Source organism: Taudactylus pleione, unplaced genomic scaffold (genome assembly GCF_031769625.1).
Source record: "Taudactylus pleione unplaced genomic scaffold, aTauple2 ptg000066l, whole genome shotgun sequence".
In the NCBI taxonomy this organism is placed as follows: Eukaryota; Metazoa; Chordata; class Amphibia; order Anura; family Myobatrachidae; genus Taudactylus; species Taudactylus pleione.
Genome location: NW_028284468.1, coordinates 28,472,967 through 28,488,883, shown reverse-complemented (window position 1 = coordinate 28,488,883; position 15,917 = coordinate 28,472,967). Strand labels below are relative to the sequence as shown.

The 15,917-nt window shown below is 40.7% G+C and overlaps 1 protein-coding gene across 1 annotated transcript in view; it reads right to left on the bottom strand.

Moving 5' to 3' along the window:
- The window catches only part of LOC148534549 (lipopolysaccharide-induced tumor necrosis factor-alpha factor homolog), a 132,765-nt gene that overhangs the window by 31,910 nt on the left and 84,938 nt on the right, over positions 1 to 15,917 (bottom strand). The window contains exons 4-5 of the mRNA XM_088466911.1: positions 12,469 to 12,572; positions 10,417 to 10,524 (exon numbers count right to left, since the gene is read on the bottom strand). Of these exons, the coding sequence (XP_088323037.1) occupies positions 10,417 to 10,524; positions 12,469 to 12,572 (212 nt within the window). The remainder of the gene's footprint in view (positions 1 to 10,416; positions 10,525 to 12,468; positions 12,573 to 15,917) is intronic.

Sequence of the window (15,917 nt, the reverse complement as noted above, 5' to 3'; positions counted from 1 at the left end):
CAAACTTTGTCAGCATATACCACAGTTGTCATTAGTTAGTATGCTTGGGTGTGGTTCTATCTCTTTAAGCCAGTGAGCCAGCACCTAAACTTATTGGAAAAGCATAATGTGTATTTAAATCTATGTGATACCTAGAGCAGGGCAGTTTCTAGGGTCTGAGGCTCCCAGTGCGAGCAGTCAAAATGCCCCCCCCCCCCTTCCCTCAAGAAGCAGTAATATTGTGGGCGTGGCCTAATCATGGGGGGTGTGGTACCACAGTAAGGGAGCGTTGTCTTGAAAGACCACAGAATGTCAGCTGCTGTGACTACTGAGCCCAGGGGTGGCTAACCTGTCAGAGGCAAAGCGCTGAAAAATATATGTAGTTAAGAGAAAGACAGACATCATGCGCGCGCCTAAGGCGCGCGCGCTAAAAAATTGGGGTGTGGCCTAGCTGTCACAAACCCACGCCGCACTTGTGTGTGCATGCCTTTGGTGTGACCCCATTAGTAGTGCCCCCTATAGTCTTGTGCCCCTTGTAGTCATGTCCACATTAGTAATGTCCCCAACAGTGATGTCCCCAGTAGTAGAGCCCAGGTGCCCCCAGTGGTAGTGTTTCGCCCAGCAGAAGTGCCCCCAGAGTAATGTCCCCAGTAGTAGTGCCCAGATGCCCCCAGTGGTAGTGTTTCCCCCAGCAGAAGTGCCCCCAGAGTAATGTCCCCAGTAGTAGTGCCCAGGTGCCCCCAGTGGTAGTGTTTCCCACAGCAGAAGTGCCCCCAGAGTAATGTCCCCAGTAGTAGTGCCCGGGTGCCCCCAGTAGTAGTGCCTCCCCCAGCAGACATGCCCCCCCCTCCAAGTATTGTCCCTAGTAAAAGCCGCGTGCACACACAAAAAATAAAAAAACACTAATACTTACCATAAGCCCCGCTCCGGCGTCCGCTCCGCTTGGCTGCTCCTCTGCACTATGGGAAAGACGTCATGAGTCATGACGTCTTTCCCATAGTGCTCACTGGGGGAGCCGGAAGCCGGAGCTTCCGTCTCCGGCTGCTCTGCTCTGCTCTGCCCTGCCCTGCCGGGCGCCCGCTGGTAACTGAATCTCAGCAGGCGCCCGGCAGTTCACAGGCTTTCTACAGCAGGGGTCGGAGGAGGCGCGCCCCGTGCGATTGCACGGGTCGCCCGGCCCTAGAAACGGCCCTGACCTAGAGCCAAATGCTCATATTTTTGAAAGTCGGCATAGAGACTGACCAGAATGGGAAGACCGTGATGTGGTTGGTCAGCTTGACAAACTATTGCAATACTTTGGAACTAACATTCCCTGGAATCATACGTACAGTTTGGAATATAGTGGTGAGTGCTGAGTTTTATGAATTTTTTTATTTAAATGTTGTGGTCACATACCACTGGCACCGCAGATTTTTGAGTGCCGTGGGCAAAGCCAATTGTATGTATGTGTAAATATATATATATTGGAAATTCGAGGCGGCACTGAAGGTCTTATTATGCTTTTATTCCATAAACGATACCAATGTTACAGGGCTTCAGCCCTTTTGTCAAGGTTTTACCAACGTTTCAGGGCATCAGCCCTTTTGTCAAGGTTATACCCTTGACAAGAGGGCTGACGCCCTGAAATGTTGGTATCGCTTATGGAATAAAAGCATAATAAGACCTTCAGTGCCACCTGGAATTTCCAGTATGCTATCTCATTAAGGAGGGCACGGAGGCAAGTTGCAGTGTGTATAGGAGTGTGCCGGACCGATGCAAGTATGTGTATATAGTCACAATTCATGAGGTAAAATGTATGTGTGTGTCATGTATTTATAATGGAGTATTGTACTTCATGATATATATATATATATATATATATATATATTTTTTTTTAAATGTATTTACATATTGGTTTACAGCAGGGGTGGGGAACCTTTTCTCTGCCGAGGGCCATTTTGATATTTATAACATTATTCGCAGGCCCGGTGCAGGACACGCTCCCTCTGTATGATGTCACATGATGCAGGACCACAATGCCAGTGATTTACAGCAATGTCCTGAGCATCCTGAGGATGCTCCGGGGAGCTGTAAGGGCAGCGGTGTGACCGTCTGCAGCGTCCTAAGGGTGTTTCAGGCGGCACTGCTGCATAGATTCTGGCTGCAAGGTGCCATTCTAGGCACCCTGCTAGCCAGATGAGGCTAGCAGAAAAAAGCTCAGAGGGCCAGACCAAATGATAGCGAGGGCCTTATACGGCCCCCGGGCCTGAGGTTCCCCATCTCTGGTTTACAGTATGAGGTACTTTTTTTTCTCTGTAGTGAGGTTGTGCCCTAGTGTGTGGGATGCACATCCACTGGAGAGAAAGGGGTGGAGTGATATAGCTGGGAGTGATTTGGTTCCTGTCAGGGAAAAAGGGTCCGCTTTGAGAGAGGTATATAAGAGCAGTCAGCAGCAGCTGAAAGTTAGTCTGCTGATCCCTCCATTCAGTGCCTGCCCTCCAGTGTCCCAGGCAGCCGACGAGCGGTGATGTGCTGCTGGGCACAGGTGGAGGCTGGTAGGCAGCAGTCGTAAACTTGCCCTGCCTGGAGAGGTACTTGCGGTGGTCCAGGTCCAGGCGGAAGAAGCAGCTGCAGAATCCCCAAGGTGGATGGCTCCTGCGGCGGCAAGACAGCGGATACCCAGTACTCCTTCATCCAGAAGGAGGCTGAGCGCTGTCCTAAGGATCAGCACCAGTAAGGAGGGACCGGCTTCAGCACTGCCACAGCCAGGCAAGTTTCTCAAAGTCGGTGATAAGGCTGAGCTGATTGGAACCTGACAGCAGTAGATGTATACCTCAGTTCATAATGTGAGAGAATGGACTCTGCTTAAGTGGCCAGTTCCCATCAGTGATCGGGTATCAGTGAGTTTCCATTACATACACTGAGCAGTCATAAGGGGGAAGAGCTGGGGGAGGGATAAGGAAATTTTTATGCCATTTTTATGCACAGGCAATAACAAATAATCTCAGCTGGCCATTACCTACAGTACCAGCCTGTAGTACAGAGGAGTTTGTAGCCCAACTGAAAATAGAGACTGCTAGAGAGTTTATAAGCATAAACTGAGTGATCACAGTGACAATTTAAGGGAGGATAGATGTCTGGAGTTATCTTATTAGACTTGTATTATTAACTATATACATCTAAGTTATTACTTCATATACCGGGACAGAGTATTACTTTGTTCAGTTAAATATAACCACTCATATTTTAATGCATTTATGTATTCTGTGTGTGAAGGTAAAGTGTTAATATTTGCAAGTGTCAGTTTGTGAAAGTAAGTAAAAATATAAATATGCTGTGATATAATCTGAACGTGAGTTTACTTACATTAGGGAAGTGGTTGGGAAAATACCTGGTAATATTAATTCACATAACTACTAGAAGTTTGTGACTTAAGCGGCCCATACACGGTGCGATGAAGCAGCCGATCCGACTGATTGGTGCGATTTGGCTGCTACATCGCACCTTGTATGGGCCTTATGTTGGCCCAAGCGCGCTCCCGTGGGGTCGTACATCGCATCTCCTGATCGCACTGGAAAACCAGTCAATCAGGGTATGTGATGCGCGATCCCATACAGCACTATGCGGTTGAGGCAGGGGGGAGCCGGCATATCAGGCGATCGGCCACCCGATCGCACTGGGTGTGGGGACCGCTCGATATGTCGGACGTCGGATCCCCTGTCGCCTCTCATGGTGCTATCACACCGTGTATGGCCGGCATTAGACTTCTAGTTAGGTTTACCCAAGCAAGCCTAAGGGCCGGATTCAATTAGGCACGAAACATTGCATTATGGTGAAAAGCATTCACAGGTACGAACTTTTCGCAGATAAATGATCGCATGTGCGAAAACTCCATAGACAGAAACAGGCAAAAATTTTCCCCATCTTGGAGCAGGTGCACAATGTGCAAAATCCATATTTTTGGCTAAAAATGTGGCGACTTGGTTCAGTACCCTTTAGACACCAACCCCCCTCATCCCCCCAATGATTACTTAAGCAAAAATATTTTTTTATTTAACTTAATTCCCCATAATATGTCATTTTTGGGATGAAATTTTTTTTTATTTAAACAACACTTTATAGACACATAAATATACTAGCACTCATTTTAATTTACCCACATTTTAACGGCAGTAATTATTGTCTCCAAAAAATATTGCTTTTATAAATTTTCCACACTTATGCAAGTATGCATATAACAACCATTTCACACAATTTAAGAACCCAACATACTTTTATTAGGGCTATTAATACACTTCTATATTGATTTCCTATGTTAGTCCTTTTATGGGGTACAGACTGATTTCCGAAAAATGTGCTGTACTTTTCGCTAGTTTCGTCATATGCAATTATCACACATATGCGTTTATGCGTGTTTTGGAATTGTTTAGTGCTGGAAAAGGAGCGCGCATTGCAAAAAGACGCAAAAATATTGCAGTTTTCGTTTTAATTGAATCCGGCCCTAAATTGCTTATTATGGGTTTTCCCAAGTAGGCCCATTACTACTTAATGATCAGGGCAGTCTCCAGGGGTCTGAGCACCCTATGCCGGCCCGGTACGCTGCGCCCCGCTATCACGACTGAAATTGGGGGTGTGGCCTCATTACCATAGGCCACGCCCTCTACATGACATTATACGGAGGCGTGCCCGCATGGCATGCCTCCAAGTAACGTCACGGCTGGGGGTAAAGCCCAGCCCTCCGTCACTGGCTGGGCTTCCATTCACACTCCGGGGGTCCAGCACCGCCACACAGCTGCGGCGGTGGGGGTGCTGGTATTTAGGCAGTCGTCTAACCCCTTTTCAGAAAACCTCATGTGAAAAATACAAATAAGTAGATAAGATGGATATTCTACCATGATAGACAGTTATATGAAAAACAATATTCATAAATAGTTTACGGAGGTGCTCCTATGAGAGTAAGTGAAGTATACAGAGGTCAAAAGAGAAAAGAACAGTACTCTCTTTTTAGGTGCCGGTATTTAGGCAGTCGGCTTCCCGATTGCTTCCCGATCTAAGCACTGGTCAGAAAACCTCATGTGAAAAATACAAAAAAGTAGATAAGATGGATATTCTACCGTGATAGATAGTTATATGAAAAACAATATTCATAAATAGTTCACGGAGGTGCTCCTATGAGAGTAAGTGCAGTATACAGAAGTCAAAAGAGAAAAGAACAGTACTCTCTTTTTAGGGGCACTAATCCATCATGAGTGATTCTGAGGCATGTATTAAAAATAAAACTTAACTTTTAATGTAGTATATTAAAAAGAAAAAGCAAAAAACTCACATAGATACAACATCAAAAAATAATAAAATAGCATGAATAAATATTTAATCATCTTGTTTGAAATATTCAGGGTCTCACAGTTGCTGAAATAATACGTCAGTCAGACCCTACTGACCTAATGCCAGATTAGTACATACTGTATGATAATAATAATTAAATTGGGAACAGTAGGCAAACATATAATGATTTTTACACAGTATAATCAACAAATTTGTTAAAAAATAGTTCAATACTATCCCCTGGCGAACAAATATATATGATATAATTCTATATAAATCAATGGGAGTAGTTCCCAGATATAAATAGACTGCGGTCACCACAGTAATATCAAAAATACAATAATCAATGCAGCCAATCAAATGGTATAGGCCTTAAATAAGCAATGAATATCTCTGCAGAGCAGTATTATATATATAATTAAAACCAGGTACAGTTCTCTGCTGAAACTTAAACTTATAAACAAAAAGTAAATCATGAAAGAAAATTATTCTTATGTATCAGAATTTGCATAGAGACAATTGGAGATCAGCGTAACCTGTAGCAGGGTTAAATACAGTAGATAAATTCAGATGTTGTTCAGTTACAATATCTCCACATTGCATATATCAATCAATTTGCACCGGTTATTAATTGTATATGTTCTAGACAGACAGAGGTACAATCAGAGTGTATCAACCAATTAGCATTGGATAATACTCATACAGGTTGAGTCTCCCATATCCAAAATGCTTGGGACCAGGGGTATTTTGGATAATGGATTATTCCGTATTTTGGAATATTTTGCATATCATAATGAGATATCTTGGGAATGGGACCCCAATTTACACACAGAATGCATTTATGTGTCATATACACCTTATACACACAGCCTGCAGGTAATTTTATACAATATTTTCAATAATTTTGTGGCTCAAAAAAAGTGCGTGTGCATACATGAATTTCATTTATGTTTCATATACACCCTATACACACACAGCTTGAAGGTTATTTTATACAATATTAATAATAATTTGTGCCTTAGACAAAGTTTGTGTACATTGAACCATCAAAAATCAAAGGTTTCATTATCTCAGTCATGCCAAAATTATTCCGTATTTCGGAATATTTGGATATGGGAGACTCAACCTGTATATGTCCTAGACAATCAGAGATATATGGTTAAATATGAGTGTGTATGTGATTACACCAGCTCATGCATAGAGATCAGTATGATCAGATTCATGGTAAAAGGATACAGAAATAGTTAACTCCTATTCATCCCACAATCACAGGTGGCTAGCAGTGAATGATGTGTGAGCGGACCTGCTGTATAGGGGTATAAAAAAGCAAGTGGCATCAAGGTGTGGGCCATCCTTTCAAACCTCTGTTTGTTACTCGGACATCACTAGGTGTAGCCCGGGACCAACCCCAGTGTTGACTTTGACATGCCACAACTGTCGTTTTATTCTGGTAGGAACCCATATTATGTGAATACGTTTGGTAACATATTGTGATACGTTTGGATATTGGACGTGATTCAGACCTGCTTGCTAGCAAGTTATCGCTCGTTGCTGGCGATGTTTGCAAATGTGCACATGCGTATAGTACGCAGTGTGCAAACTAGTACGAGCGATCGGGATGCTCTTGCTCGCCCTGCAAAGACAGCCAAGAGAAATGAGTGACAGGAGAGGCCGTTTGTGGGTGGTAACAGGGGCAGGGCAGTAGTAACGGGGGAGTGGAGTTGCAGACGCAGGCGTGCCTGAGTGTTTAAATGCCGTTTCAGAGGCATTTAAACCCTAATTCCAGTCATTTTCAGTAATTTTTTACCACCTCATAGCATGTACCCATACACACACCTTAAGCATTGTACACATACTCACTGTACCACCTGGTTGAATTATACACTGAAGTGCTCGCAGTGCTTGCGGTAGGGTACAGTCAACTGCAAGCGCTGAAGTCATATCCGATGGTCCCCGATGTACCGATGGTTGTATATATACTTCCTGGAGATGACGTTCGCTAGTGGGCAGCTATAAACAGGCTGGTGGGCGTCTCAAAACACAAAGTGATCGCTCACAAAGACATAGTAGGCGTGCTTATGCCTTGCCGTGCGAGCGCCTGCCTTGACATCACTTAGCTGAATTTCCATACGCTGGGAGCGAGCGGCCGCATCTAGCGAGCGGGTCTGAATCAAGCCCATTGTTTTAAAAAAATATTTTCTATACATATAAAAAGTGTGCTGCACCAGATTTTTCTGATTACTTTACATATGCAATGATGGGAAGCATGATGTTGTAGATATATTAAGGAGTCATCTAAGATCACACTAAGGGGTCTATGTAATAAAGCTTGATGAGAGATAAAATTGTGAGAGAAAAAGTATTAACCAATCAGCTCCTAACTGTCATTTTTCAAACACAGCCTATAAAATGTAAGTTAGAAGCTGATTGGTTGGTGATTTATATCTCACAATTTTATCTCTCATCAAGCTTTGATACAAAGGCCCCTAAGGGCGGAATTTATCATAAAATTGTGAGAGATTTAGTGGTCTATGTACTAAGCCTTGGAGAGAAATAATGTGGACGGAGATAAAGTACCAACCAATCAGCTCATAACTGTCACTGGTTTGCACTTTATCTAAGTCCACTTCATCTCTCTCTAAGGGCTCTATTTATTAACATTATTTTTACTAAAATAAAGTGAAAAAGGGTGTTTTCGAGATTTCGGGGGGCATGGCTTAGTGACGGGGCGGGGCTTAGCGACGGCCGGTCGACGCAAGCGTCGGCAATTGTCACGGTATTTTTGCAAAAATACAGTGATAAGTGTGCGGAGGGGATTCGCAGGGACAGAGCTTTATGGCAATGCAAATTCAGTCGGTAAGATCACAACTACAATCTGCATTCAAAATGCGGATTGTGGTAAATAGAGCCCCAAGGCCTAGTACAGTACAACCAATCAGCTCTTAACTGTCATTTTTCCAACACAGCCTGTAAAATGTAAGTTAGAAGCTGATTGCTTAGTACTTTATCTCTCACAATTTTCTCTCTCTCTCCAAGCTTTGATAAATATCCCCCTAAAGGCGATATGAAAGGCTTTCATCTTTATTCCTGACAGTAAGTGTATTCAGTCACACAAGACTGTGGTTTGGGATTTTTTATGGCTCTACTGGATAAGGAGGACTTCTCTACATTTTTTTATTTAATTTATGGGTGTATATTATTGTGTCTTTTACAGTAATACACATTTGTAGTTTTTCTTTTATATTTTCAAGTGTATTGATTCTTGAAGATTTGGAAACAGCGCTTAAAGAGTAAATACAGTCAGGTCCATAAATATTGGGACATTGACAGAATTTTCAGATTTTGGCTCTATTCACCACCACAATGGCTTTGAAATGAAACAAACAAGATGTGATTTAACTGCAGACTTTCAGATTTAATTTGAGGGTAATTACATCCAAATCAGGTGAACGGTATAGGAATTGCAACGGTTTCTATATGTGCCTCCCACTTTTTAAGGGGCCAAAAGTAATGGGACAAACTAAACAATCCTAAATCTAACTTTCACTTTTTAATACTTTGTTGCAAATCCTTTGTAGGCAATTACAGCCTGAAGTCTGGAACGCATAGACATCACCAGACGCTGGGTTTCATCCCTGGTGATGCCCTGCCAGGCCTCTACTGCAAATGTCTTCAGTTCCTGCTTGTTCTCGAGGCATTTTCCCTTCAGTTTTGTCTTCATCAAGTGAAATGCATGCTCAATCGGATTCAGGTCAGGGGATTGACTTGGTCATTACATAACATTCCACTTTTTAGCCTTAAAAAACTCTTTGGTTGCTTTTGCAGTATGCTTCCGGTCATTGTCCATCTGCACTGTGAAGCACCGTCCAATGAGTTCTGAAGCATTTGACTGAATATGAGCATATAATATTGCCCGAAACACTTCAGAATTCATTCTGCTGCTTTTGTCAGCAGTCACATCATCAATAAATACAAGGGAACCAGTTCCATTGGCAGCCATACATGCCCACGCCATGACACTACCACCACCATGCTTCACGGATGAGGTGGTATGTTTTGGATCATGAGCAGTTCCTTTCCTTCTCTTCTCTTCCCATCACTCTGGTTCAAGTTGATCTTTGTCTCATCTGTCCATAGGATGTTGTTCCAGAATTGTAATGGCTTTTTTAGATGTTGTTTGGCAAACTCTAATCTGGTCTTCCTGTTTTTGTGGCTCACCAATGGTTTGCATCTTGTGGTGAACCCTCTATATTCACTCTTGTGAAGTCGTCTCTTGATTGTTGACTTTGACACATATACATCTACCTCCTGGAGAGTGTTCTTGATTTGGCCAACTGTTGTGAAGGGGTTTTTCTTTCCAGGGAAATAATTATTTTGGCATCCACCACAGTTGTTTTCCGTGGTCTTCCGGGTCTTTTGGTGTTGCTGAGCTCTCCGATGCGTTCATTCTTTTTAAGAATGTTCCAAACAGTTGATTTGGCCACACCTAATGTTTTTGCTATCTCTCTGATGGGTTTGTTTTGATTTCTCAGTCTAATGATGGCTTGCTTCACTGATAGTGACAGCTATTTGGATCTCATATTGAGAGTTGACAGCAACTGATTCCAAATGCAAATGTCACACCTAGAATCAACTCCAGATCTTTTACCTGCTTAATTGATAATGAAATAATGAGGGAATAGCCCACACCTGTCCATGAAATAGCTTTTGAGTTGATAGTCCCATTACTTTTGGCCCCTTAAAAAGTGGGAGGCACATATTGAAACTGTTGTAATTCCTACACCGTTCACCCTATTTGGATGTAATTACCCTCAAATTAAATCTGAAAGTCTGCAGTTAAAGCACATCTTGTTTGTTTCATTTCAAAACCATTGTGGTGGTGAATAGAGGCCAAAATCTGAAAATTCTGCCAATGTCCCAATATTTATGGACCTGACTGTATATCACAATTTTTTTACAATCACAAATATTTGTGTATAAATCCAACATCCAATGTGAAAATTGTCTTGTGAGATTCACATATGAATGTGGAACATTTTCCAGACTGTTCTAGAACTTTGAAATAAACACAATTTTAAAGGAAACTAACTCACGAAAAAATTAAGATTATACATAGTATCTGATGTAGCATACCTGCTTGTTGGTACAGTAATTGGCCTTCTGTATTTATTGCATATGGTGGTACTGTAGTGGGCATAGCCAGGGCTGATGTAGGATATCCAGGGATAATTACTTGATCTCCTTTTAGTGACAAGAAATAATTGTTTATTAGAACATAATGTCAATCAATGGTGATGCTTTACAGTTCTTTCTACCATCAGTCTAGTATGAAACTGTACAGGTATAGACACATGGCCCAATTTCAGCTGCAATCACCTTGTGATAGCTAGACAAATACTAACCATAAGATCCTCGGGGAAATGCATTAATTATATAAACAGCACTTTTTTTTAAATGTATGATAAATCTTTAAAGCTTCCTCTATTGTGGTCCATTAGGCAATAAAAAAATGTGCATTATTAGAGCTTCTACACTTCATAAAATGCTCAATGAACCCTATGTAGATGGCAGCACTTAAGCATCCAGAGTGAAGACCAAGGATATAGACTGTCCTACAGTTTGCATACTGATTGTGGATTATAGACCACATACTGTAGATAGACCTGTCCTAAACCTCCCTGTGAATAGAGCAGTATCAGTCCTGAAAATAGTGATAACAATGTTAATACTCATGGCACTGACTAATATCTGGATGAATCATGTACAGATTTTCAGGGTTTTACAAAGTCAACTATCCATGTATTACACTTATAGGGGTCGATTCAATTAGCCTTGGATTCTGTTCACTTCTGGCTGCGACTTTCTGCTATTCAATTAGAAAATCCAAGTTTAGTAAAAATGGGTCTCAGTGAGACTTAACGCAACTTTTAGTTTGGAGTCCCTGAGTATACGAAAAGTAGAGGAAAATCTTTATTTTGAGGTCAAAATGTTGGGACTCTGCTTGGTACACCCCTCTCAGTGAATAATCATACACATGGCATTTAATAGCATAATTGGCCAATAGTGACATCAGCTTTTCAGTCATTTTCTGCAAAAATCCTAAGAAAGGGTTGAATTACAGGACACGTATTTTGGGGGTGTTTTATAGATTGGCAATGAGTTTTTGATCTTGCAAATGAGAATTACAAGTGTTTTAATACTTGCTTAAAACCACTTAAAAATCACTTTAAAGACATTCTTCTGTACCCCCAAAATAATCTAGACTGTTTAATTTGGTAATAGACACTTGCTTACTATAATTTTTTCACTGTTAATAAAAAAAAAAAGAAAAATCAGTCATTTGACACCTTTTAGGAACCTAAAATACTTTGCTTATGGCCACTTATAGAGTCTGATTCAGAGGTGGACACCTGCGACTTTAGGAAAATGCAGCTACAAAGTCCTTCCCTGTGTACATTCATGTTTATGAATGTGCAAGGGCTGAAATGGGTGAAAAGGGACTTGTTTGGGCACCCAAACGGCACTTTTCGCAATCACACCCAGCACTTTGGTCAAGGAAAGCCGAATTACGTGGCTAAACCCGACCACTTTGGGCATGATCAATGCGAAAAGCAGTAAAAATTGAATAGTGCTGTGCGATCTCCCGTCACTTTAGATGGGAGATTCGGATGGCGAAAACAATTGACTACCGCCCTCTGTGTAATGAATGCGCTAAATGTGTTTTTAGGGATTTTCATACAAGCACAGTCACAAATAAAATTTCTCAACTACATCAGCATCAAAATTGCATGCGACTCAGAATCAGGCCCATAGCCTTCTATATTGTTATCCAATCTTACAGTATTTGCAACTTTTTTGAGGTTCAGGGTCATTTCCCCACTTTTTCACACACTTCGCCCCCAGGTTGCACACTGTAGAAATACCTCATGACATTGCCACGGGTTCCGCATGCACTTGTCAAAAACCCTGCAAAGTGGGCATTAATATAACTTATGGCTTCCACAGATAGAACTCGCGACTCATTGAATCAGCTTAATAGTGTTAAAATGTCTATTTTTTCATATCTATTTAGTGGAATAGGTTTTTTTTTAGTCACCCTTTTAGTAACTTATTAATTTATAATTTATATATATATATATATATATATATATATATATATATATATAATGTGATTTACATAAGTACCTGTTCCTTGGACCTGTACTTGTGGATCCATATTGATTCCATAGGTTGGAGCTGGCAAGGCCATATCTGTTGCAGCTGTGACTTGCTGTCCTTCTTTAGACATACTTGGAAAGTTACAGACTCTGCTGAAAAAAAAGTAATTATTAATTAAGAATTTCACTAAAGTCTAACGAAGATAGAAATGTGGGTGTGACACACGGTCATGCCCCCAAAACAGCACACTTCAGGGGGCGTGACCTCGCATGTATTGTCACACCGGATGTCACCACCCACAGTGACGCCACTGACTACAATCTTTATAAAACACCATAGTTCTGATCTGTTTTTATATTAGCAACATATTGCATATACTTCTAATTAGGGAACTGAGGTATACATCATGTGTCAATAGATATATGTGTCAAGAGAAGGTAAATGGATGTCCGGCCATCAAGACAATAATTATATTTTTTGTCACACATTCCTCTATCTTCACTTGATTCAATAGGCACCAGATATGTGCCAAATCATAGGGGTGCTACCACTTTAACTCCAAGAATACTAAATAAACTTGAAAAAAAAAATATTTATTAAAAACTTTAATTCGACTCAGTTGTTTCCACTGCATGTTAATACAAAATTTATTAAAAAAAAACAATTAAGTCCCGAACAGACACTCTCCTGATAACATGTATCCCAAATACTAAGGGTAATTATGTTCTTGTTCAGAAACTTTACCTTATTGTTAAAATTCTAGAATATGAAATGTTCATATCGTATAACAATGGTTAGTCATATGGCCTCCATGCCAAGTTCCTCCTTTAACTTCTTCTTTTCTCAACATATAAAAGGACCTTTTTATATTATTGAAGTATTCTGGGTAAACATGTAATTAGGAGAGCACCTGTGCAGGACTTAATTGTTTTTATACATTTTTGTCTATTCAGAAGTAATGTGAACTGCTATTTTGTCTCTCTGGCTGCACTCTCTCCAATTCTTGCACTTTGTGTTAATAGACAGTAAAATATTTTTTTCTTGTATACGGCTCATATTTGGGTCTAATATTAGGACATTATAAAAAAAATCATAGTAGTGGTGTGGATTATTTTGTCATAATGTTGACATGTCTACATTGACCATGTCGACATTAACAATGTCAACACTGATGAAATGTTGATACAAAACGAGCATCCAAAATCCCAATGAGATGATTGATTACAGTAATAATATAACTATGAAGAAAAACAAATCTGAAACATAGAACAATGTATTAAAAGACAAGAGAAGTAGTGCACTATAGAATTGTTTTCTGGGCCTCCCTCCCACCCTTATGTTTTATATTAAAAAGGACATGCACAGTTTAACAAACCAAGCACTTCAGTGACAGGGTCGTGTTTGTGGTTGAAGTGCTTATTTATTTGGGCCCCCACAAAACAAGGTACCAAATGGCTTAAGGTGGCTAGCAGTGTTGTTAATCGTGTCTACATTTGGAAAATGTGTTAATATTATCATCACCCAATATTCGCTCATCTCCAATGAAATTAACAGTTAGAGAAGTCTCTGCACTTTGTTGTAATTGGCGGCAAAGGTCTTCCTCATAAAATTTGTAGTTGATTTTTATGAACACCAATTTGTCCACATTTTTAGGAAGTAGCCTCCTACGATAATCACTCACCAGGTTCCCGACTGTGCTAAACACTCTTTCTAGGTACACACTGGAGGGTGGACAGCTCAAGTAAAGCAGAGCTAGTTTGTTCAAGGGGCTCCAAATTGCATTTTTTTTTCTCCCAGTATTCAAAAGCACTGTGTGACATGCTAATTTGTACATTGCCAATAATCCTCCATCATTCTATTGAAGCTTAGTATAGCATATTGAGTCATAGTAGATGTGTCAATAATTTGGGGCATTTCTTTTAAGCCTGACTAGATGTCATAATGATGTTTGGTGCACTGAGTTGTCTCATTCTCATCACCAGTTGGTCTTGAAAAAGGTCAGTTTTTCCCTGGAAGCAGCATTTGCAAGAGAAACTGAAGCAAGAGATGTTGTGTCATTTGCCACTTGTGATGACAACTTGCTTGCATGGTGCTTTTTGCATCTCCTCAGATCTGTGTCAGTTGGAAAGAAAGACATTACATACAACATAAACCTATGATCAAGCATGGTTGCCAACATATAGTGATCCAATTGCAAGATGTTGCAAACCTTTTGGTCCTGGTGAAGGAAATAAAGAAATTAATCTACAAGTCTAACATACTTAACATAATCTTTGTTTCATCTCCTCCTTCAGTTTCACTTCCTGCTTTTCCAGTACTTAAAAGAATCACCTGGCAATGTCTGAACTCACTTCATTGGTTACTAATTCAAATGGTTTCAATCCGTTACATAAAATGGAGAGTATTCTCCATTGTGCTGGAGTAATGTATAATGTCCCCCCTCTTCCAGTCCCTATGTAATAACTTTTTGTGTATGTTTGGATGGCATGTTGCTTTTCTTCTAGTCACTGAGGCATATAAAGGGTGGAATTTCACCTGGTTGCTACCTCTTGCTTCAGTTGGTGGCATGGCAAATGGAACTGTACTTGCACCTGCTGCAATCTTCTACATGCAGTTGCTGAATGTCAAAAATGGCCACAGGCAGCATGTCCACAGGCAGCTGTTATTTTCTAAAAAATTCTGAACCACCAAGTTTATTGTGTGTGCAAAACATGGTACATGTTGAAATTCATGCAGTTGTAATACTCATAAAATGTTACTTGTGTTATCTGAAATGACAAATCCTAAGGAGAGTCTTAGCGGGGAAAGACATTTTGCTATGAAATCCCTGAGTTTTTCCAACAGGTTGACACTGTTATGGCTCTTAGTGAAGCCTGTGAATGAGCTGGGATTGTGTGTTAGATACTTCTGCTGCTGAAGGCAGTACACCCACTTAGTGGGCTGCACAGTCATGTAATCTTTAGTTTGAACAGTACTACTTGTCCACATATCTGTAGTTAAGTGGATATTCAGTACAATGGCATTTTTTAGGCCAAGAATAGGTATATTTTAATTGTCCCAGGGCATCCAAGATTTTGTTGTTCTGGTAAATTGGAATCGAGATGGAATTTGGTAGCAGGGACAAAGGACCTCAATTAACTGTCTAAAACAAGATGCATTGATGGCAGATACTGGACACAGATCTAATGCTAGCACAGCCATATTGGCTTCAGTGATCCACTGTACAATTGGATGGCAGCTTTTATTCTTCCTCTTGCAAATGATTATTTCAGTCAATTGTTGTTTGAAACTTCTTGTCTTTTTGGTCCCCTTCTGTGATGAAGATTACACCCAGCAGCAGCAGCCCTAGCATGCATGAATTATTTTTGTGAATCATGGATAAGGAAGGAGTCAGTTGACCTTTGCAAATTGGATGCAGGGGGATTACCTCTTATCATTGGGAGATTGATGATGAAGGTGTTGGTGGTGAAGATTGC